The 27,532-nt window shown below is 60.2% G+C and overlaps 1 protein-coding gene across 16 annotated transcripts in view; it reads right to left on the bottom strand.

Moving 5' to 3' along the window:
* The window catches only part of DAB2IP (DAB2 interacting protein), a 170,695-nt gene that overhangs the window by 38,059 nt on the left and 105,104 nt on the right, over window positions 1–27,532 (bottom strand). The window contains exon 1 of one of the 16 annotated variants that reach the window (XM_070056338.1): window positions 12,416–12,856. The exons of 14 other annotated variants lie outside the window; for them this stretch is intronic. Coding sequence is in view for 1 of the 2 variants with exons in the window: in XM_051855594.2 (XP_051711554.2) it covers window positions 1,480–1,646 (167 nt within the window). In the remaining variant the exon portion in view is untranslated. Of the gene's footprint in view, window positions 1–1,479; window positions 2,014–12,415; window positions 12,857–27,532 lie in introns of those variants that run through there. One more of the 16 variants, XM_051855594.2, reaches the window with a different exon arrangement.

Here is a 27,532-nt window from a genome sequence, read left to right as displayed (position 1 = left end):
AAGTCCGATCCATCAGCTACTGGGCAGCCCCCAAGGCCTGCCCTCCCACTCCGCCACCCCCCCACCTGCTCCCTGCCACAGAGGGACCTTGGGAAATGCCAGTCAGACGGCTGACCTCCTGGGCTTAAGGCCCTTCCCACTGCACTCCTCCCCAGGTGGAAGCAGCTGTGGGAGTGGCTCGCCACCCTCTGACCTCACCATGCAACACCCCACCCCCACGCTACCACTTTCCCGCCTCTGGGACTTTGCACTACCGGCTGCTGTTTGGGCCAGGAGTTCCCCCGCTCTCCAAAGAGCTGGCTTCTGGCATCTTTTGGAACTCAAAATGCTTCCCCGATGTTTCCGTCTCCATCGGGCCCTGCCCCACGCCCATCGCTCCTCCTCTGAAACAGCGAAACATTTGGCTTGTTTCCTTCACAGCATCTTGCTCCTTCAGCCAGCAAATATTTATTAAGTGCAAACTATGCGCCGGGCACTATTTTAGGCACTGGGAATACAGGTGCTGAACAAAGCCAACTTCCCTGCCTTACATTTCAACAGAGGACGTTCACCCCTTCTGGAATGACTGTTTTTCCGCTGACTTAACCTTATCAGTCGCTTCCCTCTAAAGGCAGACACCTCTCACCACCCCGCCCTTTTCGGGGACAGACAGATGGCCGCAGGCCTGAGCAGTCGGGGAAAGCTTCCTGAAGAGGTGAGGTCTGAACAAAGCCAGCCCACAGCTCCCGCCCGAATCTAGGGAGAACATGGAAAACCAATTTGTGTTTTCAAGCACCAATGTTCTTTGCTCTAGCAGGAAAAAAAAAAAAAAAAAAAAAAAAACAACTCCAAAAAACCCTTTACTTTTTATTAGTATCTGGATCAATAAAAGTTTGAGGAACAAAGCTTCTCTCCTGTAATACTAACCACGAGGAGACAGACTGGATGATGAAATCTGTCTCCCAGAGGCGCAGGCTGAGAGCAGGAGGCCCGGGGCCCAGGTAGCCAGGTGCTGGCCAAAATGTCCTCCTTGGCTCCAGAGCCTGTGGCCAAAGCCCTGTCCTCAGGGTCCACCTCTCCCACTCTGCCAATCCCGAGGCCTGAATCAGCTGCCAGGCTGCTGTCGCCCACCTCCCAGGCTCCCCACAGCCTGGTCTGCTCGGCCTCCTCCGTGCTGCGGCCACCACCCAAGACCTGAAGCTCCCGGGGGGGGGGGGGGGGGGGCAGGGCTTGGTTCCCCAGGAAGAGTGAAGAGCCAGTCTCCAGCCCCCATCCTCACTCCTTCTCCCAAGCCCCTGGGAGGGGCCCACTCACTCAGGGTCCAGCACAGGGCATGCCCTGGGGAGGGACCCGGACAAGCCAGCAGATCCTCCGTCCTGGCCCTGCCTCCTGGGATAAACAGCCCCATCCTCCGGGCCGACCCCACACCTGGCTGGGGACCCACCCCCTGGGGAGCTTCCCGCGCCCCTCTTCCACCCTCCCACAGAGCCACGCACAGACCTTTGCAGTGGGCAGGAAGGTCTCTCTGCAGACGCAGATCTGGGCACCTGCGGCCTGGGAACCAGCTCCGGCTTCCGACAGCCAGGTCGCCACAGAGTGGCCTTTCCAGGCCGGCCCAGAATCTTGCCAAGGTTGTCACCGAGGAGTCCGAGGCCACAGAGGCCCATTCCTGAGGGTGCCGTGTGCCTGGGTGCCTCTCCTCGCTGCTTTAAGAGGCGGCTTAGCCAGGGCCAGCATCTAAGAGGTGGGCCCAGGAGGAGTCCCCCTTCCTGCAAAGCACACACCGAGTCTGCGCCTTCCAAGCCGAGATTTCAAAAACAACTTGAAAAACCACAGTGGTGACAACACCTAGAGATTTCCGGGTCCTCCAGGGAACAAGTGGAAAATCACAGTCTTCCATCCAGGTAACCGCATGGCACAACCTCCAAACCCGGGGCGTCTACAAAGGCTCCTGAAAGCAAACAGTCTCTTCCAGCCACAGGCAGGTGTCCCGCCCTCTGCCAGGGTGCAGGCCGATGCCCTGTGCCCTGGGTCCAGGAAGCTGCAGGGGCCTCAACCCAGAGGTTCCTTCCAGGCTCCGCCCCTCACATGCCGACCCCGCCCCCGCCACACTCGGGAATCCCGCCTCCGGCCTTTCCCTCTGCTCTGGCTGGTTTCTCCTCATTCTGGAGGCAGATCCAAAGCCTGTCCTAGACCTCCCAGAGCATTCCAGCTGGAAGGGCAACCAGCTCCACCCCACCAGTGATCAGCCGGCCTCGTTCTCTTCATAGCCCTGGTCTGAAGTCACCTTGTTTGTGTCTCATCTTTCTCCCACCTTGACAACATCAGGTAGGCAAGGATCTCACCTGTCCGCCCCGGTAATAAGCCAGCACAGGTGGAACGAGTGCCCGGCACAGAGTAGGCATACGATGGACAAATGAACGGAAGTATTTCCCAAGCTGGTCCGAGGCAGGCCCGCCACAGCTGGGTTGAGGAGGAGCTGGCTAACCCGAGGGCGCGGGGGCACACTGACCCAGCCAGCGCCCCCAGCGGCACTTCAGGAGCATTCCTGACTTCCATCCGGCTGGCCGGCCGGCCGCGCCCCAAACTCTCCAGGCCGGAAGTGGCTGCCCCGCCCCCGGTGCTCCAGGCGTGGCGCTCCCCGCCCAGCCTGTCCCTGCCCGCCCACCCCGCAGCAGCGGCTGCTGGCCCTCCCTTCCCAGGCCCAGCAGCCGGTGACATTCCGCAACCAGCTGCTCCCAGCTGCAACCACTCTCCATTCGGAGACCCACCGACCATCCACGGCAGGCACTCCGGGACACGCAGGAAGGGCGGGCCGGAACAGCCACTCACTCACCTATGCAGCCGCTCTGGTTCTGCCTACCAGGGCCAGGCAGTAAGCCCATCGGCAGCCCCAAGACCCACCAGGGCACACACACCGTGCCTCCCCTGCATTCCCAAACACTGTCAAAAGCAAACACAAATTCGAGGTCCAGATAAGACCAGGAGTTGCCCACCAAGGCCACCTGGGGAGAAAGGCCAAATGGGGGACTTCCAGCTCCCCACCTGGACTTGGAATTAGAGGACGTTGGGTTCCCAGGCAGCAGTCTGGGGTTCAAGTTTCCACTCCAGGGGTTTTCCCCAGGAAGCTTCAGGCTGGGCCAGCAGGGCGGAGAGGAGAGGAGAGAGGAGAGCAGTGAGAACCGGCCAGTGGAGGAACGACGCAGACTCAGGGAGGCCCCAGAGAGCTGCAGGCAGACAGGCCTGGAGCTTCATGCCCATCGCACTCACCAGGGTCTTGCTGAGATGCAGACGCTCTGGGCAGGGCACACCCAGCCAAGCGGACACACGTGCCGGGGGTCATCCCTTTCCATCCATGAGAGGCCACAGCAACACTTCCGCGCGCTGAGCCCCTGCCGCAGGCTGGGACCACCCCCTCCTTTCCTTACAGCCACACTGGATAACCCGAGGCAACATGTAAATACGGATAACAGTGACCAGTGCCAGGGAGGCCACCGCCCAGGGTCCTGCCTGGCTCCTGGCCTCCGCCACCGGAGGCACCACAGGCCCCAGGGCAGTCCAGGGCAGTTGCAGCCTGCTTCACCGCCTCGGGGTGTCAGGTGCATACTACGTGCAGGCAGGCCGGCCGGCCGGCCAGTGCTGGGATAGCTGAGACTGAGACCCCGGCAGCACCCCCGACCTGGAAGGTCCCTGACCCACTCATCTCTGGCCAGGCCCTGGGTCCTGACCAGTTTTTTTTTTTTTTTTGACAGAGTTATAGACAGTGAGAGACAGAGAGAAAGGTCTTCCTTCCATTGGTTCACTCCCCAAATGGCTGCTACGGCCGGAGCTATGCCGATCTGAAGCCAGGAGCCAGGTGCTTCTCCTGGTCTCCCATGAGGGTGCAGGGCCCAAGCACTTGGGCCATCCTCCACTGCACTCCTGTGCCACAGCAGAGAGCTGGCCTGGAAGAGGAGCAACCGAGACTAGAACCCAGCTCCCATATGGGATGCCGGCACTGCAGGCAGAGGATTAACCAAGTGAGCCACAGCGCCGGCCCAGCTCTGTTCTGATGTGAGCCTACCCAACACCACCCCATCTGCCCGCACCTGCATCTGCCTCCCCCCTCCCTCCCCCTCTCTCTCTCCTCCCCAGGCCAGAGGGCTATCGCACTGCACTGCTCCCTTCCGTGGAGGTGAGTTTGGCCCTCAGAGCTTTCATCTGGACTCATCCAGTGTCTTAGTGAAGTTTCCTAGCAGGGCGATTAGGTAAGGATGAGGTCACGGAGCAGTCCTGGGGCCAGAGATGCCCTTTCGGCGCGAGAGCAGCCAAGGCAACAGGGAAGACAGCAGCACAGCACCGCCTCCAAGCTCCGCTCCAGGCTGCCGGCTCCAAGCCAGGCCTTCTCCACCAACCTCCCGGTCACGGCAGCCAACAGGCAAGGCGGAGGCTGCGACCACCGTACGAATGCCCGGAAGCTAAGCGCATGCGTGAGTGAAACCAACCACGCGTGAAACAGGTGGGGGTCGCCCAAGGCTTCCCCACTGTGAGGACTGGGAGGGGAAAACCAGAGCCGGGACCTCTGGAAGGTGTCTGGGATTGGACTGGGTCATCAGGGTGGAGCCCCGTGATTGCACCCTGGTGGCTCTGGAAGAGGGAGAGAAACCGGACACACACACGGCTCCCTGCCTCGTGCCATGTGATGCCCTGCACTGGCTCAGGACTCTGCCAGCAAGAAGCCATGACCAGCTGCAGCCCCTTGACCTTGCACATCCAGAACAGAGAGTCAAAATAAACCTCCTGGTAACCTACCCGGAAAACAGACTAACGTAGTACGCCTCCCTCCCCAGTGACAATACCCCTTCCTCCTAGAAGCCTTCCTGGATTCCCCCCCCCCCCCCGACAGGAAGCCAGCTCCTGCCAGTAGATCCACACAGTCCTGTTATCTTGCTGTAACAGAACAGGAGCTCGCGCTCAGCATGTCAGCCTTCACAGACGGGTCACAGGCCAACCGTGCACTCAGGGACAGAAGATACACAATCCCGGGCGGCTCCCATGCGCCCCAGCTGTGCGCCTGTCCTAAGCTGCTGCTTCTGTGTCTCCAGCCCCCGCTCAGAAGTCTGCCCACCCCCTGTGCACTCCTTTCAGAGTCATCGTCACAGTAGCACAGTCGGCCCTCTGTCTCCTGGGTTCCACATCTGCCGATTCAGCCAACCTCAGATGGAAAATATCTGGGGGGGAGAGAAGAACCTGCACCTGTCCTGAACAGACACAGGCTCTGTCCCCTTGTCGTTCTCCCTCAACACTACAGCACGGCAACTATTCCCACAGCACTCACGCCGCGCTGGCATCGCGAGCGGCCGGAGTCGATTTAAAGTGCATGGGAAGGACGTGGCGGTTACACACACACACACACACACTCACACTCTAGCACTTCTACATAAAGGAACCGAGCATCCTCAAACTTTGGTAACTGAGCTGGGGGGGGGGGGGGGGTTGGATGTACTGGCACCAACCCCTGTGGGTGCCGGGGGACACCTGTATGTAAGAACACAGAGCGCACAGTCAGCATCTGTGGCCACGTGTAGCTGGGGGCGTTTCAGAGGCCGCCCTCATCCAGTCCCTCGGGTCCCAGCACCTCTTGTGACCCTGGCCTGACAAGCAGTCCCAACTACCCCGCACTCCTCACCTTTCTACCAGTTCTGCCCGGCCACAAGGCCGCTTCTCTGCCACCCTTCTCTAGGCGCGCCCCGCCTGTCTCATGCCACAACCCTGCTCCCGTGGGTCTCCCCTCTTGCCAGGCGTGTTTCATGGCCCAGCTCAATGCCCTGCCCCAAAGGGAAGCCCAGCATCCGCAGGCACGGCGGTGTGCACAGCTTCTCCCTCCCCTTTCCCGCCCCGGTTCCTCAGGGCAGAGGGACCAGGTAACGGCCTGGCACAGGCCAGTCTTCTCCCCAGAGCTCCGGGCCCTGACCGACCTGAGGATGTCCTCACCGAGGCTCGGGAGGCTCTCACCCGTCCCCCTTCAAAGAGCTTCCTTCCCGCAGGCCCCAATCTGTCCAGGACCTGCTCCAGGCCACGCTGGAGCACCCCCTTGGGGACAGGAGTGCACACATCTGGAGGGCACCCGAGCCCTCTTCTTTCCAGGGCCCAGGCAGAGTGGAGGAGGGTGCCGAGTACGCCACCGCCTGCCCCAGGACGGTGTGCAGGGCAGGGGCAGGGCCAGGACCAGCCAGGGATGCCCTGCAGGAGTCAGCCCAGGGCCTGGCTACTCGCGGTCAGGGGCTTCGAAGAGCCGGCTCCAGGAAGCAGTTCCACTGCACCTCAGCTGCTGGTCGACGGGAGCCAGGCTCGTGTGGCTTTCGCGGCAGCACAGCGCCACTGTGTCTGAGCACCTGCTGTGTGCCGGCCCCAGTGCCAGGTAGTCTGTATACACTCTCTCACTCTCTGCCCAGCCACAGGCTGCGGTATCCACACTCCACTTGACTGAAGATGAGGCTGAAGCACAGACAGGTTGGAAAAGCTGCCCAAAGTCACACAGCTAGTTCCTGGTGGGAGCTGAGATTCTAGGCCCCAGGCCCTGTCTCTAGCCCAGGCGGCCGGTGTTTGCTATTCCGGGGCCTCTGTTCTCTGCCCCCACCCCCAACCTCCCCACTCACCTTGCTGTGCGCCGTGTGGGCGGTGAATGTGTGCGGTCAAGTCCATGACCTCCCAGCTCCCTTCTTCCTCTCCATCTACTCGACGCCCCTCAGCTCAGACCCCCCCGCCCCGCCCCTCTGGCTACCTCCGCCTCACCACCAGCCTGGTTATGTCACCCCCATCTGCCAGGCCCCCAACCAGTGTCTGTGGCGATGACTTCAGCTGGCAGAGTATCCTGGAACCCTTCCCCCACGGTGATGTTGACACATGTCGGCTCCCAAAATGTAATGTTTCCATCAAAGCGTTTAGTGGGAGTCAATTCCCACCCATGTGACACCGCCTCTGGAAAACAGTAAATTTACTCGAACAAGCAGTGAGACGCGGTCAGCATTTCTCTTCCTGAGCTGTCACGGCGCCAAGCGCCGGGGACTGAACGCTGCGGCCAGGCAAGGCCACCGGTGCTACAGTTTATGAGCCTGAGACTGCTGGTCCCTGGTGTACACTGTGCTGGGGTCCATCTGTGCCCAGTCCCCTCTAAGCCCAGTGTCCCAGAGACACCAGTGTCACTCACAGGGCACCATGAGAGCCTAGCTACTCTTAGGTCTGCCCTGTCCCCAGGTGCTGCCCGCATACCACCAGCGAAGAGGCCCAGCCATCACCAACCCACATCCACACGAGGCGAGGACAGATGCCTGAGTTCACAGCACAGACTGAAGGCCGGGGAACTCAACTCTCCCTCAACTGTCCCCAAGCCACTCGCCAACCCTGACAATACTATGCAGGTGTCATGAGAAGGCGCTGCTCTGGCCCAGGTCTTAGGACAGCTGGGAGAAGAGACCTAAAGCCAGGCACTGTCGCCTGGGAGTCTGGAGGTCAGCAGCTGCCGGCCAGCCCGACGTGGCCAACCTCACACCGGAGGTGGGAACAGGCCATTCTTGGGAAGGCCTAGCACTCTGCAGCAGCAGCAGGAGAGGCAGGGAGGCCGGCAGCTCTCCGCTGGGTCCCACATCTCCACAGGAGCAGAGCAACTCGGCATCCACAGCCCCTCCCGCCTCCCCCTGAGACACCGCAGTCCCTGCTTCAGGGCGGCGGGCGGCCGCTGCTCTGGTTTTCTCCCGGGCTCCACGGGGTCTGCTCCACGCAGGCGTCTTACACCGTGGCCCCCGACACTACCACCCCCTTGCGAGGACGTGTCTCCCAGGAAGACAACACCATCCCATTTTACAGATGGGAACACAATCAGTCCCAGGAAAGGGGTGACATCAAGACCCACAGGGGATCCCCTCAGGAAGCTGCAGCTTAATGAGTGGGGGACGGGCAAAGCCGAGGGCCCACCGGGAACCGAGGTTGACTGTGGGGGCGCTGTTTCCAGTTGGGGAGCATGGAATGAGGAAAGGGTTGGTGGAGAAGAGCCGCCATGCTAAGCTCTGCGCGGGGCACACGGTTAGCCCCGGAGAGGCTGCTAGCACACCGCCCCCCACTGACATCACACTACCCAGCCCTGGAGGATGGCAAGTCACACCTCCCTCACAGACGCGGGTCCCAAGTGCAGGCCGGGCAAGGTGTCTGTTCCAAGTCCCAGGCTGTGGCCGGGAGGCAGGCCTCTCCAGCACACTGAGTCTCAGCTTCTCCACGTGCAGGAACTCTGCTCTTAGCCCGAGCCACTCTGCTGTGGGACATGAGGTGCCCGATACCTGCAGCCAGGGTCCCCGGAGGCGGGGACCACGTGGTATGAAGGCTGAACCGCCACGGGGCCCAGTGACAGGTTTCACTTGCAGGCTCCTCTCCCCCCGAGCCAGGCTTGCCAAAGACCAGCCACTGTCATGGAGTTATAATTGGCGAGGCTGGCGGCACAGGGCCCAGCAACAGACCCAGTGGGTGATGGTGTTGTGTGGAAAACAGCTGAGCACAGCAAATACAGCCGCTGACCCAATTCAGTTCTGTTCTGTCTTCGAGAAAATAATTGAGTTTAAATGAATAGGTTTCTCACGTCCCCTCCGGCCTGGGAAAGGGTGGAGAGGGAGCGGGGAAGACAGGACCGGTCCCCGGGCTCCCCGTTGGTTATTTCTGAGTCATCTGGCCTGTGACAGGAGTCTTTCCTCAGTGGCCAGCGGGGGTCAGAAAGAGCCAGGAGGCAGCGGTGTGGGGTGAGACGCACCAGGCGGACGATGAGGATGGGGGAGGGGGGGTGCAAGTGCTGGCCTGGCCAACAGCTTTGTGGAGCGGCCCAGCCGATGGAGGGGACCTCGAGCTCCTTCTCCAGAGACCGGGAACCCCTCCTCCCCGCCACGGTAGGGGTGGTGCTGAGGAAGGCCTTCCAGGGGCACAGGGGCCTGGGGGTGAACAGAGAGACCAATTCCAGGCTCTACGGCAAAGAGACCCAGTTCTGCCACACCTGTTTGCTTCATCAAGAGAAACAGAAATCTACATTGGCTAAGGTGAACGTTTTAGAGGCATTTAAGCGTTGGTGACCAATGTTAAACGAGTAATAAAAGCTGTCCACTCTTTCAAACCAAATGAAACCTGCCTGTGGGCTACGTGTGGCGGCACACCACCCACCTGCAACCTCCAATTTAATGACAACAGATATAAAGCAATTTATGGCGTGCTAGTGTCTTCCTGTTTATTGCCTTACCATTTCCTTTGGCCAAGAGGCCAGGGCCAGTCCCGCCTGAGCAGCAGAGGTGAGGGACACCCTCCAACTCCAGGCCTCAGGGAAGGAGCGGCCAGTTAGTGCAGTGGCTGGGACAGCCATATCTCATATCAAAGTGCCTGGGCTTCAAGTCCCAGCTCCACTTCCCTTTCCAGCTTCCTGCTAACGTGCACCACGGCAGGCAGTAGATGAAGGCTCAAATACTTGGTCCCCTGCCTCCCATGAGGGAGACTTGGACTGGATTCCCAGCTCCTGGTTTCCACCTGGTCCAGCCCCAATGTTGTGGGCACTGGGGGAATGAACCAGGGATAGAAGATCTGTCTGTCTCTCCAAAGACCTCAGGGGAGGCCCAGGAGAGGCTGCCGCTCTCCACTCCCAACCACAGGAAAGCAGGTGGGTAGGCTGGGCCTGGATTTGCCCTAGAAGTTAGGTTCACCTGCTGCTCTGTTCCTGATCCCCTCCTTAGGGTCTCAACTTCCTCTTGGGTAAAATGGGAGTTTCTGAGAGGACCAAATGAGGGTTTGGAGATAAAAGGCCAAAGAACACATGTCAAACTGTCCCCAGAGCTGTGAGGCCACGCAAGGGAACGGCCCCCTTGGCGCTTGGCTGTGGAGCAAAGCGAAGTGACCCAACTTCTCTGAGCCCCAGCCTCATTGTCCATACCCAGGAGATAAAAATCTGTGGGAGCAGAGCTGCTGGGAAGATGAGATGAGATGAGATGAGATGGTGACTGTCAGGTGCCTGGCAGGCTACCTGGCACGCAGCAAGGGACCAAACACTGACAAGCATTGTTGTTGTTATCTTGGTGAAAAGCATGCCAGAGAGCTCTGACTGGGTGATTACGATAATGTAGCACAACCAGGCAAACTTGTTAACAGATGAGGCCACCTATAATTAGCACAATCATTACGTATGCAAATGGTGCTGCTTAGATGCTGCAGAAGGCAGTTCTTTGAAGTGTGTTTAAATAACCCCTTTCCCCGGGCTGCCCACCCTCCCCATCTTGTTTATACTATTAATTTCATTAGCAAACATTTTCTTCAATAGAACACATCTTTTTTTAAATTTTTTAAGAAATTTACTTGCAAGGCAGAGAGAGAGAGGTCCCATGCGTTGGCTCACTCCCCGCATGCTCCTCACGGCAGGAGCCTGGGCTGGGCCAAAGCTGAGAGCCAGGAACTCAGGCCAGGTCTCCCACCAGCGTGGCAGGAACCTAGTCACTTGAGCTATCACTGCTGCCCCCCAGGGTCTGCATCAGGAGGAAGCAAGAGCCAGAGGCTGAAGCCAGGAATCAAACTCAGGTACTCCAACGTGGGAAGCAGGTGTTTGAATTGCTAGGTTGCACGTGGTCCCCCTGGTATATGCTCAAATCCGGGAGGCCTTAAACCATTTGAGCTCCTGTCCACCCCACCAGGAGCTGTTTGTGAGGCCCGTTCTAGGGCTCCTCGGCCAACTGAAGGCCTGAGGCTGCCAGTTACTACCTCCCCAACCTCCTTCCCCAGTGGATCAGGCAGGAGAGCGCTCCTCATGGGCTCCCCTCGGATGCACAGAACTCGAGGGGAGTGGAGGGTTGGGATGTGTCCTCGGCACGGCGCCCTGCAGCAGCATGAATGTGACCCAGGAGTTCCCGAGGAACCCGCGCAGGCGTGCAGATCATAACGCCCGTCTTACATCTGGAAAAACTCAGCCTCAGAGATTAAGGACAGCTGCACGACCAGCAAGCTGGAGTGGAACCGAATCCAACTTGGGTTGGCGTCCCCCCTTCTGGGGTCTGCTCTAGCCATCTACCCAACGACCACACAGCAGGTGAACCCAAAACTGATCACACAGCCTCGGCACAGGGAGGCATCGCCAGGTACTGACTAGGTGTGGAGCTGAAGAAACAGGCTCGGAGACGCCCGGGTATCTGCTAAGGTCCCGCAGGCAGCAAGGAGAGGAGCAGGGGCCCAGAGCCCAGAGCTTGGCACCCCGGGGTTCTCCTTTTGCACTTAGATTTTTAAAAACATTTCAACAATCTTCCTCCCCTCTGGATGGCTGGGTTAGTTCCTTAATTGGGAGCAGCACAGGCCCAAGCAGACAGAAGATACTACAGAGACGTTTGCTGAACTCGACTGTTTCCGTACCAGCGCACACAATGCGGAGCAGCTGCACCAGTGGCAGCGTGGAACGGAGCTGGGCGGTGGCTCAGGGACGAGGGGGAGAGCGGGAGAACCCCGCCACCCCCAGCGTGGGGAGGGCCTGGCACTGCCGCTCAGCCCTAAGGGAAGGGAAACACCAACGTGCTAGTAACAGGTACATTAGCGCTTCGCCTCCCCACCTCCCCGCCTCGGCTCGGACCACCTCATTCCCTTTCTTACGACTCCCCTGGCCCCAGAAATTGAGGTCTGGAGAGGTAAAGTGACTTCCTGAAGTCGTAAAGTGGAGGAGAGCAGAATTCAGGTGTGTGCTCTTTGAGACACCTTCGCCCGTACCGCCCCAGCTTCTGGAGACACAGGGAGCCTGGATAATTACGGGGAGGCTAGGCACCCTCACCCTCACCCCCATCCCTCTGCCACTTGGGTCCTGGCTAAGGCACACTGGACACCTCTGTGTGCAGGCACTGTGCTACCCCCCATATCCAAAACATGTTCTTCTGGACAAATATCCTGGGAACAGGTGCATTTATTGCCCCTTTTATAGAAGAAAATGCAGGGCAGGTAACCTGCTCCAGACCACGGTGCCAGGAAATGCTGGAGCCAAGACACAGGCAGGCAGTGCAACTCAGGATCCAAACTGTTACCACGGCAGTGGTCTGCTCTAGGCAGGGGGTGGGGGTGGGGGTAGTGAGTTTCCTGGCCAACGGCCCCCCATCCCACCCCTGTAGCTCTGTATCTTGCCACGGCTGCTCAACCCTCCCCCAGCTCCAGGCAAAGCTATCATAACCACAGAATCGACAATGTGGGCTATGGGACTGAGGCTCTGTGGTCTTTGTTCCACAAAATATTTCGCAGGGACCACCCTAAATCGCTACAGGTCATCAACACTCTAGGGGTAGGGACTGGAGCTCCCAGCAGTTTGCTGAGGTCAGCTGGCCCAGGCAGCGGGTGAGGAGACCCTTCCCCTTAAGGCTAAAGGGGGTTACAGGGCTGGGCCCCCTATCAAGCCTCCCCTCCTCTTCCCAGTTACCATCTCACACAGCCAGGGGCTGCTTCTAAATCCGCAGGGATCCCACCAGGCCTGCCTCCTCTCAGAACACCTCCCGGCTACCTTCAAGATGAAGTCCACGCCGCTCTGCTATCTCACCTCCTTCGCTGCCATTCCATAGGTCACACACACACACACACACACACACACCACCTGGCCTGCCGGCAAGCCACTCCCCTCACCTTCGGGAAATCTTCCCGGACCTTCACCGTGACCTTGTGGCCCAACCAGGAAGAGACTCCCTTCCGGTGGGGTTTTCACTCCTCCTGTTCACCCAGACTCTAAGGAAGGGTGTGTGGGTCTGTCCCCTCCTGCCAGTAGGAGCCTTCAAGGGCAGAGACTAGGTGGGGCTGCCCCTGCTCACTGCAGTTTGCACACAGCAAATGCTGGCTGAACTTGCTGCCCTGAGCTCCCCAGGGCCACCGAGGCCAGCTCTAAGGGTCTGGGTGGGCAGAAGGTCTCCTGGAGGTAGACATGACCATAACTCCCCCCCCACCCCCCCAGGTCAGGTAAGGGGCCACCAGCTGTTCTCGACCCAGCTCATTAAGGGGCAGATGGACGCTGTCAGCCCCAATCTTTCCGTGGACTCCTGACAATGGCTGTGTCGAGAATCACAGGAGATGAAGTCATCGCTCCCTGAAATAGGCTGATTAAGAAGACGTGACGACAACGCAGAGAGGCTGGACACACACACACTCGCCATGTGTTTCCCCGCCCTGGGAAGCCAGGCCAGGCCTGAGCTCCTCTGGGAAACAGACACCGTGCCAGGAACCAGAGCCAGCACGAGGAGCCGAGGCGGCAGGTGGTGCAGCTGGGCTCGGGCGTGCCTGGTACCCGGGGACTCTTCTCCGTCCTGGGACCACCTCACAGGGGCTCCAGGTCCTGACCCTCGCTCAAGCCCCCAACCCGCCCCTGACCCTCGGAGACATGCGAGGCTTCTTTTCTCGGTCCCCATCCGTTACTTTTTCCCAGGGTAAAACCCCACCCACCCTTGTTATTCCCCTTCGATTCCAGGGGCGTGGGAGCTCCCAGAGCCCCAGACACCAGGCTCGAATGCGGGCCCCAGCCTATGGGGCTGTGACCTTGGGCTTGTCAGGCAGCTCACTGAGTTCAGTTTCCTCGCAGGTAGAACACAGCCAGCTCCAGGGCCAGGGGTGAGGAGGAGGCTGTGCCCCAGGGTGCTTGGGGTGAACCTGTAATGAGCATGTGACAGAGCAAGTCAAAGACGCCAGGGCAACGGATGCTCCAGAAGCGGACAGCGAGGGCTGAGCTCACGGGCAGCGAACAGGGCGAGCGGGGGAAGTGAGATCAGAAGGTGGACAGGGCTGCCCACACAGCGTCCGCAGGAAGGCACCTGGAGAAGTCAGAACAGCGCGCGGCCTGGGAGCAGGCGCTGTTTTTAAAAGACTACTTCAGCTGCCGGTGGGGAGTAGACTGGACAGGGTGCAAGGGTGGAAGAGGGAGACCAGCCTAGGGGTCAGCTCCAGGGCCCAGGTGGGCGACAATGGTGGCGCAGCGGCTGGACATACAGTGCTCAGCAGGGGGCCAGCACAGCATGAATCGTCATTAAATCCTCCCTCCCATCACCTTCTCATTACCAGCAACACCCCCATACCCGGCCCAGGCCCAGTGTTGGTCCCGAAGCCGAAAGGCTGTCAGGCAGACCCTGGAAGAGCCTGGGAGGCGGGCAGCACTCCTTGCCCCACTTCCCGGACAAAGAAGAACCTTGCTCAGAGTCTCCCAAGCACTGACAGGCAGGCCAAAGCGCCCCTAGCCAGTGCTCCGCCCACTCGGGGCTCTCCAGCCAAAGCAGACAGACCTTCGTCACCCGAGTCCTCTTCTCCCCGTCCCAGAGCCAATCCTCTGTCAGCTCTGGGTCTTAACCCACTCGGGACCTCCACGGAGACACACACCCTACAACAACAGCACCAGTGTCTGCATCTCAGACCACACGGTTCTTGTCCGTCCACTTCCTCTTGCTGAGAGGCAGTGCTGCGAGCCTCATTGGGCGAGACCATGGCTGGGAGAGGTTCTCTGAATGCTAGCTTAGGACCCCCTTCATCCAGGGGCTCTCGGAACCCAGCCCCCACCTGGCGCGGCCCCCCTTCTGAGCACTGAGAAAAAGTCCTGAGAGAGCTGAGGCACACAAGCTCACCAGGGCAGCAGGTGCCACTCCCGTCCCTGGCTGGGAGCCCCCCCAGAGTAGGCAGGGACTACGGCTCTACAGCTGACTTCTGAGTGTGTCCCCAGGGCTAGGCACAGGTGAGCACAACAGAAATAACTCGATCCTAGGAGCCCCTTGGGGGCAACCTGTCTGTGCTAGAAACCCTGAGACAGCCAGGCCGCCGCCTCCTGCCTCTCTGGGGGTGGCTTGGGGGAGCCCACGGCCTCTGAGTGTGTGTGAGGCTGCTAGGAAAAGACCATGGGCTCCTGGCCAGCCAACCCACCCCTGCGGTGCGAGTGCTGGGAGGGGCGCTGGCCTCTGCAGCCAGCCTGCCTCCCCCACCAGACACTGCAAGCCAAGGTGGTGAGAGTAAGCCAGGTAACAAGTTCCAAGCAGATACACAAGACTCTGATAAGCCCTGGGGAAGACCCTGCAGCCAGAGCCCCTGCCGGCAGCCTAAAGGGTTGCTGGGGGTGGGAGGCTGCATGGCCACAGCGGCACAGGTGTTTCCCTCTGCTTCACACGGATGGGAGCTGGGTACCCTGGGCCCCCGTCTTCAATACGTATATACAACTTAGAGGGGGATGAAAGAGAGCCAGAGGGCAGTGATGTGTACGGCAAGTACCGGCCACCGTCCCTCCTGTGACCCTGAGCCGCTGACGGCCGTCTCTGCTGCCTGGGTCTCACTCAGGTCAGCTGCTGCTGGCCACCCTGCACCCCCAGAGAGGACAGAGCAAGAGCGGGGAGGACGCAGGCCTAGGACGCCAGCCAGGAGCCCTCGGCCTCAGGCACAGGCACCTGGGGACGGCAGTCACTTTGCCTCTGCTGCCTCGCTCTCCTCCTCAGACCTGGGGGCCGGGCTCCTGCAGGCTGGCTGTGTATGTCTGCTCCTCCCGTGCACGGGGGTCCCCTACATCAGTCCCCACTCTGCTCGGGCCTAGCGCCCTGCTTACGGCTTCCAGGACAACCTGAAGGGCCAGGTGCCAGGAGACCCTTGTGAAAGAAACAATTCAAATGGGGGGGGGGGGTGGAAAGACTGGAGAAACACACAAGGGGAAAACCGTGTCTGCAGGCTGGAACAGAACACACCCAGAGGGGCCTCTGAAGATAGCAGGAGCAGGACTCCTGCTGGGGGGCAGGGGAAAACAGGAGGGGCGTGCCCACAGGAGAGCCACCGTGCTCGGTAGGTCAAGCACAGGTGCGTCACACGTGTTCCCTGTTCCGCAGCGGTGCGGTTACCCTTGGCTGACGATCAGGACATGGTAAGTCCCTGGGGGCTTCCCCCACACCCTGGATGCCCCCAGAGCCTGCCTGGACAGAGCCTCCAGTTTAGGGGATGATGCCGGGGAGAGGAACAGAGGGTGAGGGACAGAGCTGGAGTCCCCAGGGCAGCGTGGGTGTGGCCTTTTGCTGTTTGCTCAGCCTGGGCAGTGCTGCAGGCTGACCAGGACCAGCCCTCAGCAGCCACGTGAGCAAGTGTGCAGTAACTGGGCGTGGCCCGTCAGCCCCACCTCCCCTCCCTGTGTGCCACTCCCTGGTGGTCCTGAAACCGCTCACACACAACCCCACCACGCACCCCTGCCCAGGCAGCTCCCTCGCCAGGAAGGCCTCGCCCATCCCCGGCGCCATCTGGGTTTTGGCCAACCTTTGGAATAAAGGGCTCTAACTAAAGAATCTGGACGGTATTTGGTCAACACGCATGCTTTGTTTTACCCACACGGCACTTGACATTTTTAAGTTTTGAGTCAATTGCCAACATTTAAAGATGTGAAATTTTAAAATGTCACACACACACACACACACACACACACACACACCAAAAAAACCTCCAGAGTTCTGGCATCTCTTATAAATAAATCCAAAGGCCCAGGGCCACGGCACACTGACTGCTGCCCCCTTGGCAGAACACAAGCTCTGCAGATGGCCACAGGGGCTACCGTGGCTGGGACTGCCTCAGCCAGGGCTCCCGGGTCACAGCACACAGGACCACGACGCATCAAACCCACCCCCAGGGCCATGCTCAGAGCCCTGCTCACAGCAGGGACTTGCTTTTTATCTGCAGAATAGTGAATAACTACGGAAGGCTGCACCGGGCCTGGGATTTCCTGATGGCCACACCAGGTGCCTGCAGGATGCCCGGCAGGGACAGGACGATGCCCTGTGCAGCCGGGGTTCCCATCCCCGAGCTGGGCACACCTAGAGCAGGACCCTGGGTAAACCCCCAGGCTGTGTCCAGATTCCCAGCATCTCTGCTTCAGAAGCCGTGCCCCGGGGCTGGAGCTGTGGTGCGGCAGGTGAAGCCACCGCTGTGACGCTGGCATCCCTTATCAGAGCCCGAGCCGAAGACAGATGCTCCACTTCCAAACCAGCTCCCTTCTAATGCACCTGGGAAGCAGCACACGTGGGCCCCTGCTACCCACATGGGAGCTCTGGCCATTTGGGAGAGTAAACCAGAGAGTGGAAGCTATCTCTCTGTCACTCTGCTTTTCAAATAAATAAAATAAATCTTTTTTTTTTTTTTTAAGTTGTGCCTTCTGGAGCCCACAGTAAAGCAAGGCTCCTGGCATCTTCCTGCCGTCTAAACAAGGAAGCAGGAGTCCTAGCCAGCTTGCAGTGATCTTGGGACTTCTGTAAAGCTGAACAGGAGACACGGAGCAGCAGGAACTCACAAAGCCAGGCCCCCTCCGTGCCTGCCTGTAGGAGGCCTGCCCCTCTTTGAAGCCGGTAACCAACTCTTCTCTCTCTCCAGTAAATGAAACCCCACAGGGTTTTCAAGGTCACAGAGGCTTTGGCAGGAAGGGCTGGCTTTGTTCTCCTGCCTCTGACTGACCCAAACACAGACAATCCTCGCACCAGGCAGCTTCGCAGCAGTGGCAGAGGAGCGCCCGCTCCTGCTGGGGGCTGGCAGCGAGGCTAAGTCAGGTGCTCGCGGCGCCCCCACCCCCAGGAGCCCTGCTTCCCAGGCCAGGGAGCCTCTGTTGGCCTGGGAGCTCCTTCTCTCCCTCACAGTGGATGCAGGAAGCAGCTGCCGGGCCCCCGGCGTGTGCTCACAGCTCGGCCAGCGCCTTGCTGGCTGTCAGTGTGACCTCGGGGTACGCGTCTCCTCCCTCTGAGCTGCCCATTCCAAGGCCTGGCGCACAGCAGGTGCCTTATGCATCATCATTCGTTGTGCAAATGCTTATCGGGCACTTGTGCTGTGCCAGGCTTCTTGCTAGGTGCCAGGGGCCCAGACCCTGGTCACTAGAGGGTAGCCCTTCAGCGGAGCACACAGCTGTCACACTGTAATAACGGCAAGGAAGTAAGGACAAGAATGCTGTGGGACCAAGGGGGTCCTGGGTTCCCTTGGGGGCAGGGGCAGGGCGGGGCATTTTCATAAGAGCCACACCTCTCGGCCACCAAGAACTACAGCCGTTTCCAAACAGGCCTAGTCAGAGAGTGACCGGGTGCACTGAAGGCACCTTACTGCTCACAGGTGCTTACTGCGCCCCTACCCCAGGAGCCTCTGTTGGCTTGGGATTTCCCTGGCCACCACCAGGGAGTAACACCACCACGGAACCTGTGTGGGCCAGACCCCGTGCCACACCTCTTACAAACCTTCTCTTGGTAGCCCCTACACCTGGCTGGGGAGCAGACTACTGGGCCTCACTCTCCGAGAGGAGGGGCCACCCTGGTCCCAGCAGGCAATGACCCCCTGCAGACTTGAGAGCCAGGCAGCCTACTGCTCACATGCTGGCCCTGGCCCTGCCTAGCCCTTGAGTCCTGACTCAAGTCACCAAACCTCGCTGCGCCCCCATCATCCCAGCTCTGAACAAGGCAGGGCTCTCAGGTCACGGGGAACACAGAGGCAAAGCCCCAGGCACAGAGGGAGCACCGTTCTCAGGCCAGCCCCTGTCCAGCTCCCTCCTGCCCTCGCCTCCCCTGACCGCTGCTTCTGCCCTCCGCACCACTTCCATTCTCCCAGTGCTCGGTGCCATTCCCACCTCTCACAGCAGTCTCCTATCCCAAGGAGACAGAAGGTTCTAGTCCTCCAAGCACCAGGTTCAGGGTGTGCCTTCTCCCCTCTTTGTTACCTGATTAACTCACCCTCAAGCCTCAACTCCTGCCACCTCTTCCATGAAGCCCTCCCAGGCCCAATTCCTGTCCCCGCACCCCCGGCAGAGATGTGCACAGAGGGATAGACCAGGGTCTCCAACTTCCTGCAGATCCTTGGGAATCCCCATCCCTTCCTCACTCTCGGCCTCAGCCTGCCCATCCCTAAAGCGGTTCCTGTAACTTCTCATCCTGAAGCCCTGAGAATAAGGGACCTACATCTCTAACAGGCGATGGGCACACATACCCAGGCCTAGCCCAAGGTGCTGGAGGGCCGGGAAGGGGCTACAACCTTGCTTTGTTCTATCAGGGAGGGCCGGACAGGTGCAGCTCCCAAGACCACAGCCAGTGCCTTCAGAAAGTCCCACTGGCTACCAAGAGGGAGCAGATCCTACAAAGCAGTACAGAAGGGGGTGGGGGTGGGGGGCAAAGGGAAGATCTCCAAGTCGGCCTGAGATGAAGGGGCGGGGCCAGGGCCGGCTGCAGGCGGGAGGGACTGGTAGGATCAAAGTGGGAAAAGGAAGGAGGCATTCCAGACACGGGGAACAACAGGAGACAGGAGACGCACAGCGTGACGCCAGCCAGCATCCCTCACACGCAGGCGCACTAGGCATTCAGCTGTAAACCTCCTCTATTCCTCTGGACAGCCCCGCGAGACAGGGACTGCGTTATACAGAGTTAAGTACTCTCACGGCTGGGGAGTGGCGCAGCTGGGCTTGGAACCCAGGCATTCGCCTGCAGCATCTGTGCGCTTACCAGGGTGTGAGACCTCAGGGGCGGGGGTGACACTGCGAAGAGGAGAGGCTGGAGGCTCCCGAGGGACTTGTTAAGACCTGGAAGTCAGGGCTTTTGTCCCCGAAGACCGAAGCTGAATGACACCTAACCCAGCGCTGCGCGCGCGCGTCTGGTGAGCCATCCTCCGGGCGCCGGCAAGTGGACTCGGAGTACAGGGACTTGAGCCTCCGCACCACCTCTGCGCCCCGTGCCCACACAAGGAGAGGAGCTGCTGTTGCTGCCTGAGCGAGAGAGTGAGAGCAAGCCAGAGAGCGAGCGAGCGAGCTGCTGAGAGCAGCACGTGCCTGCGGCCTGAGGGACGGGAGAAGCAGCCAGTCAGGAGCCGCGGCTGTCAGTGGCCGCAGCGACAGGCTGGCGCGGAGCTGTTGCCAGGGCGGCCCGAGTCTGCCTGCACAGACACCGTGTCTTCCCTCCTGGGCCTCCCACACAACTGGCCAGGCCTCCCCACCAAGTGCCTGGCCCTTCTAACGGCTCAACACAAGATGGCAGGGACCCCGCAGCGGGGGCCACGAGCCTGAAAGGTGGGAGGCACAGGGGCACCTGCCACGCCAGACACTTGCTCCTTGTCACAACACAGCCCCAAAGGGGGCCCTGGCTAGGGGCTTGAGGACTTCTGGACTAGGAGTTGCAATAACCCAGGCTCATCTTATACGGCCCCCACCACCAGTTGGTGCCTGTGCAGCCACGGGAGGTGTGGCAGGAAGAAGGCAGCACCTGGACAGAGCAGCCACAGTGGGGGAGGCAAGGTGCACAGGGCGCTGTGCCGAACGGTCTGAAACACTGCCATGAATCACAGGCGCTACACGTGTGTGTGTGTGTGTCCTGAGGGGATGGATGCGAGGGCAGCCCCGCAGGACCCCCGTGTCAGGAATCCCCACGCCAAGGGGGCTGCAGCAAGGCAAGGAGGAGATGCAGTGTCTGCTGTGTTAGAGATGTGCGCCCCCACCCCAGTGCAGGGGGTGGAGCTTTGTTCTGCCCAGGGCCATGTGGATATTTATAACACCGTCCGCAGGCCATACAAAATGATCAACTTAAAAATTAGCCTGCTACAGATTTATTGAATTTTTGAGTCCCGCCTGCGGTTGCCTTGGCAGGGCCTGAGTCAATGATTCTGTGGGGTTTATGTGGCCCACGGCCGGATGTTCCCCACCCCTGCAGTAGTGCCACAAGTGGCTTCAAGCGAACGCACCAGATGACCCTACGGTCACTTGGGCAGCAGCGTCCCGTGTGCACCTGCCCTGAGATTCCAACCGGCTCAGCAGGCCACAGTTCAGAAGCTGCCGAGGGCTCTGGAGTTCTAGCACGTAACAGAAGAGCTGAACGGAGCCGGAAGCTGCTGGTCCCCGCCATGAGAACTCTGTGGCCTCCTGGGAGTGGACCAGTGGGGCCAGGAGCTTCTCCCAGGGCAGAAGCACATAGCAGGCTGCCCAGCTCACCAGACGCTCTGTGCCCGTCTTGACACAGAGCCTGCACAGCGCAGATCTCTCTGCGAGCCTTGCCTCTGACACCCTCCTCCTGGAAGCTGCTGGGGGCAGAGGAGGCTGCGTCCCTGCCACTGCTAATCACCGAGGCTCTCAGGATCTACCCAAGGAATCCAACAACTAGGCAGCCACCTTGCCAAGGGAGGGAGACCGGAGGACCAATCAGAAACGCGGAGCACCCAGGCACACACCTGCTGCTGAGTGGCTGGGGAATGTGGTGGGGGAAGGAGCCGCCCTGAACAGCTCAAAGCACAGCCGTGGTCTATCGCAAACAAGAGCGCACGCGTGACAACAAGCACAGTGCCCGGGTGGGGTGGAAACTGAGGGGTGTAAGACCTGCGGACCCACCCATGGGGAGGCAGAACGGTGTGTGGGACAGACAAGCCTTCCTCGGTACCTTCCATTTCACATCCGCGTGGGTTCAGGTCGGCCAGTCCGTCGCCACCGGGGGACAGGACCTGCCTACAAGGGAGCCCAGAGGTGCTACGGTGACCCTGAAACACCGCTGCGGGTTGGGTTCATCCCTCCCGGCTTTGTCTCCCGGGGAGGGAACTGGCTCTGAGGGTAAGGAGCAAGAGCAGCTGACAGAGCCCTGGGCAACGCCGTCAGGCTGCGTTTGGGGTCTCCTCCGGCAGCACACAGGTGCCACACGGGGCTGCAGCCTCAGGACCAGCCCCAGCCCTGCCGGGAGTCCATAGCAGGGGTCCTGCTGTTTATCTGAGGCAGAACTCTTTTGGAAAAGCAATCTGGGCAGGACAAAGAGCCCTGCGCTGGCCTCTGCAAACGGCACACACAAACACGCAGCCCCTCGCCAGGGAAGGCAGCAGCTCGTGTTTGGCAAGGGGCAGCCAACAGCCAATCAGACCTGAGTTTGGGCTGAAGCAGCTTCTAGCCAACAGCAGTAGCCAAGTACCGCAGGCCAAGTTCCTGCGGCTCAGCTCCCCACCTGGCTTCACCCCACCAGTGCCTGCAGGGGCACAGCGAGGCCTGGTTCCCCACGCTGGGGGCAAGCCAGGGTAGGTCCAGCCCCAAGGTCACCTGTGGCACTGCCCCCACCGGCTTTCCCCAGAAGGATGGAGCCCTCCCGGAGAAGGCAGAACCCAGAGCTGACAGGTGGGGATCATTACACTGGGGTGGGCTCAGAATCACCAGGGGGCTTGTCACGGATTCAGAGCCCAGTGACCCTGACCCCCCCAGGTGGGGCTCTGGGCTCTTCCGCCAGGTCCCCATAGCACTGCGGTGCCCAGCTATTTCCAGAACTGAGACAAGGTAGGATGACCTCTGACACGCCTCTCCTGGTGTCCACAGGACATCCCTGGACTCTGCCCACTGCGGCCACCACCTCCGACACCGCTGTAGGCCCCATCTGACGACGGATCAGCCAGGAGTAACGGCACTCACGGGGAGAAGGGTGTTGTTCACAGAGCTTTCTCAAACAACAGTCATTAGTCGACTTGGCATTTTACCACCGGAGAATGATCCAAGTCAAGTTTCTGTTAAGAGGCAGCAAAGACCCAGTACAGCACCTGCCTTTGGGGCTGCTGGAGGCTCTCTTGCTGGAGTCCTGAGTCCCCAGCTCTGAGCTACTTGTGCCGCCCTGAGCCACCCTGTGGCCCCCTGCCCTGTAGGAATGAGGTCTTTGACACTGGATTCGGAGACAGCCACAGGACAGCTGTTGCCAAGGCCAGCTCCCGAAGCAGCTGGGCATGGCCCCTGGATTAGGGGGTTATACAGGCCCAGGTTCAAATCTGGATCTGCCACTGAAGGCTATGTGACCTTGGAGGAGTTCTTAACCATCTTCAGCCTCGGTCTCCTGGCTGTACAATGACAAGCATCCATTTCCCAGGGCTGCCTGAAGGTGAGGGCCACACGGCGCCGAGGGACCTCTCTCAGCCACTGCTCCCAGACCCACTGAGTCCCTCTAGGCTCCCCTGCCTGCCCTGAGGTGCTTCCCCGAGACAGCTCTGCAGCCCCTCTCTCTTCCTCGGGGAAGCCAGACCCACCAGAGGTCAGGACACATGAGCCTGAGGCTGTCCCTCCGCCAGGGGAGGGGCTGAGGCTGGCTCTGCTCACTCCTGCATGCCCCAGCCCAGCACTGGGCCTGGCTCCAGCTGAACAGTATCCCCTCCCTTTGGGACCGCATCACCAGAGCTACTGTCCCATCACTGGCTCCTGACTTGACAGCTCAGTGACTCCCGATTCCAGCCTCTGAAAGACTCAGATCGGTGTCCTGCCCTGGGAGGGCTTTCTTGGAGCCTCCGGCACTGCTGGCGCCTCGGAGCCCAGCGCCTGTCTCCCTGCTGCCTGGGACCTGGCCTCGCACGGCTCTCCAGATCTCGCGTAGTAACACCTTCTCGGAGTTTCGGAAGCAAACCAAAGTCATTTGCCAACTATTCTCTCCCATTAATCTCACAATGCATTTGCTATTTTCCCTCCATAATGACTCATTTAGCAGCAACGGAGCAATTAGGCAAACCACAGAATATCGATTTTCTAAGTGGTAGAAACGTCGGCACAAACATCATTTCATGCCTGTCTCAGGCCGGCTCCTGACAGGGCGGACCCTGGGAGGGTGGGCTGCATCTGCTGGCAGGATGTTGGGGTCTCAAGCAAGCTCAGTGCCACCGTGAGTGTGTGTTCCGTGTGCTGAGAGGATATGATATGATCATCACACGACCCCAAGAGTATACCCTGGGAGGCAGGCACCCCGATCATGCCCATTTTAGAGACTGGCAACGTGTGCCTGATCACACAGGAAGCTGAGGAGTCAGGAACAGATCTGAGTGTCAGCGGGACAGGAACACCCCCCCCCCCGCCCCCTGCAGCTTGTTCTCCGTGAGACCAGGGCAGAAGTGCCACTTGGGGCAATGCCGTCCCTTCCATGACCAAGGGGGCTTGAGATAAAAACCCAAGGCCCGAGTCCCACCTCAGCCTCAGGGCAGCCACCAAGCCCAGGTACTAGGAAGAGCTTCACCCCAGGCTTCCCGGGCCACGCCCAAGCCTGGCCTGTGGCTTTCAGAAAGTCCTGAAGAGCAGCAAGCCATCTGGAACCCCCCAAGGCTCCTCCATCCCCTCACCCCCACTGGCCCACAACAAATGCCTGCCCAGCTCTTGAGCACTTGGCACATCCCTGGCCAGTACAGAGAGGGCAGGAGAAGGAAGAGGGTGACCGAGTCAGGAGCAGCGCGAGGCGTGGAGCCCCCGGCAGGTGTGTGCTCATATCTACCACAGCTCCAAATCCAGCCCCGGAGCTGGGGAACCGTGTCAGAGGCTTTGGACACTCGTTTCCAAGCAAGCTGGGCAGGGGACAGTAGGCACAACAGGCCTCCAGGCCTCACCCCAGCCCACATACTGACATTTCTCCAGGGAGCAAAGGGGTTCCTGGCAGCCCAGAGATGAAGGCCCAGCTGCCTGGTGTGGGTTTAAAAGCCGACTCTGTGTGCCTTTGGGTGCGATGGTTACCCCCTCCGGGCCTCAGTTACCTTCTCTGTTAAATAGGATAATCCCCACCCTGCCAGCCCCCGTAACTGGTGTCAGGGCCATGTGAATGCCGGCTAGGGGGGCTCCACAAAGGGGAGAATTCCCCAGCAGTGGTAGGGGCCTGCTCGCCATCCCTGGAGAACAGCAAACAGACTGCAAAGCCCACGCGGATAGGAAGAGGAGCGTGCTGTGTTCTCACAGGTGGAGCCTCCAAGGTTCACTGGACGCGTCCCTGAGCTGTCTGCACTCTGTTGTGCCCTCTCCCCAGACACCCAGTGTCACGTGCACGGCTGTGGTGCTCCGGGGAGCCCCGTGTGAGGGATACGCCCACGGGAGCTTGGAACAAGGACCAGGTGAGGTGGGACAGAGGGCAGCCTGCCCGGGAGAGGCTGGGGAACACTCCCCAGCATCAGCGTCCGTGGGGAGCCACCCTCGACCTCCCTTCTCAGCACCTGAGGGGAAAGTCACTGCGAGGCAACACCGAAACGAAACAGGGACCGAGAGCCGCAAACAGGAGGAGCCGCCCCCAGACAGCCCTGGTCTCAAGCAGCTTTCAGTACGGGCCCAGGCTGACACACGGCCCTACCCCTGCTGTCACCTTCAGGCCAGGAGAGAGCGGGCCAGGGAAGAATCTGGGGGCCGCAGAAAGCAGGGAGAACACAGGAGCCCAGGCTCTCTGGGCACTGGGAGGAAGGAGGACCACCGCCGCTGGCCGCTGTATACCGCCGGAGCCAAGAGGACACCCCAGCACCCCCAACGCAGCGCCCTCTCCGCCCTCCGGGGGCCTCCATGCCAGGAAAGGCCGAGGAGTCCGGGAACCGGCGGCCGCTCGGGAAGGAAGGACTTGGGCAAGCTCATCCGTGGCGAGCCCGTCCATAACGGTGCAGACTTTGCTCCCAGCAAGGACAGAGCTTTATTAATTATTCAGGGGACGGTGCAATTATGCAAATCTGTGGGCAGCCTCTGCCCGACTACTGCCTTCTGCAGAGGGAGTCTAGAGGGGGATGGGGAGGCCCAGAACCCAAGCTGCTGGATCCATGGTGATCCATGGGAGACACCCAGCCAGCAAAAGGCCCAACAAACCCCTGCGCCATGGCCCAGGCCAATCTCAGGCAGCCCACCTCCCCACAGAGGGCTCTCACCAGGGCCAGGAGAGCTGATGGCTATTTTACGGCATGATTCTGAGAATCCAGGATGCTTTCTTTCAAAAAACTTACCCCTCACTACCTGTTGCTCAGCCAGCAACACTGTCATTCAAAGCTTGCTCCTGTACAACCCAAGGGCAGGGAACTCTTCCAAAGTCTGCTCTTAAAACACACGCTTGGAGGAGAGGCAACACCCGGCCCAGTGTTTACCAAAGAACGTTCTGCAGAACGTCCTGCCCTGCAGATGCGAACAGCTGCTGCGATTCCCGCGGGGGGGGGGCCTGGTTTCATCACTGGGGGCCTTCCGCCTCCCAGAGCACACGTGACTGCCCTCCAGGGAGGATGCCGAATTTATCTGCGGAGTAAAACAGCTGCTGGACAGACTGTTTCCCTAGTCGAGCGGGACCACGTAACGCCCTCAAGCCAAGCTCCCAGGAACATCCGCACGGACCCAGCTGGGAAACGGTGAGTGGGGTGGCGGGCAAGAGAGCAAGGCCTTTCGGGCGCAGCCCTGGCTTGGAAGGCCGTGAGTGTCACTCCGCTCCCCGCCAGCTCTACCAGCCCTCGGCTCCAGAGTGCCCTGGAAGTCTTCACTACCCTCATCAACAGCGAGCATCCAAACCAGGGGCCTCGTGCCCCCAGGGCACTGCTCAAGGCTGTCTCCAGCAGGCCGCATGGGGCTCTCGGTGTGGCCATGGCACTGCTACTGGGCCGCACCATCTCCAGCAGAGAGAGCTGTGCCTCCCGGCCAGGGTGCACAACCTACAGCTCGGTCAGAGGCCTTTATGGAGCTGACACAGCAGCGCCAGGGATGGGGGGGGGGCAGTCCCCAGAGCCGGACCCACTCCTCCACCGCAGTCCCACAGATCCAGAGAAGAGCTGCCTGGGGAGTCTGCTCACAGCCATCTCTGCTGGGCCTCCCCTCCCTAGGCAGTGATAAAAGTCACCCCAACAGGCAGGCCTGGGAAGAAGGGGTGGTGAGGAAGGCCAGCCAGGTCACGACCTCTTCTTCCACCTCACCCCCCAACGTTAATCAACAGAGCCAAATGTAGCCTGGGCTCATCAGCTGGCAACGGGGAGCCGAGAAGCCTGGGGGAGGCCGCGGAGAAAGACAGAAAGATGCTGGAGAATAACTGACAGGCCGCAAACAGGAAGGGGCGGTCACTGAGCTGGGCCTGCCCTCACATCCTGGGACCCCACCTCTGCTCCCTGCAGGGCATCTGGTGGCCTTGGAACACTCCCCCAAATCATGTTCTCTCACATGGGAGACAGTGAAACACCCTGGAAAGACCCTGCCTCTGCCACTCAGCCGCTGTCCCAACCGGGGCACCTGACTTGTACGACTCGGGACCTCAACCTCCTCATCTGTAAAGATGACAGTACTGCGCAGTGTCAGGAGCACGCACTGGGGAGCCGCAGGCTTGGTGTGAATCCCTGCTCTGCCTCCCACTCCTCGGCCATAAACCAGGGCCAGCGGCAGGACAGACGTCACACCTGCCCCAGGAGGAGCGAGAGAGGGGGTGTGCGTCTACCTCGGCAAAGTGCAGGGAGCAGGGCCTGGCCCCCAGGATGTGCTGGGACACCAGAGAGGGTCCTGGCTTCGGAGCCCAAGGAATGTGGATTCTAAACCCACCATGAGGCTAACCCGGGATAAGGGATTTTACTAAGGTCAGTTTCGTCCCCTGTACAAGGGGAGGGGACAGATGCGAGGAGTCAGAGGATGGAAGACGTGTTATGTAACGCATCATGCCTGGCACACGGATGCTACTGACATGCAACAGGTGCCACAGTGCGCGAGTGCGGCTGACGGCGGGGACTTGCGTACTAAATCCCCTGGGTCTGAGTCCCAGCTCTGCAGGCCCTGGGCTGCTTCCTCAGTCTCTCCTGGACCCGATTTCCTTCTCTGCCAAACGGAGACAGTAACAGCGCCCGGCTTTCCTAGTGC

This window comes from Oryctolagus cuniculus, chromosome 1, assembly GCF_964237555.1.
Source record: "Oryctolagus cuniculus chromosome 1, mOryCun1.1, whole genome shotgun sequence".
In the NCBI taxonomy this organism is placed as follows: Eukaryota; Metazoa; Chordata; class Mammalia; order Lagomorpha; family Leporidae; genus Oryctolagus; species Oryctolagus cuniculus.
This window is presented reverse-complemented; position numbering and strand designations above follow the sequence as displayed.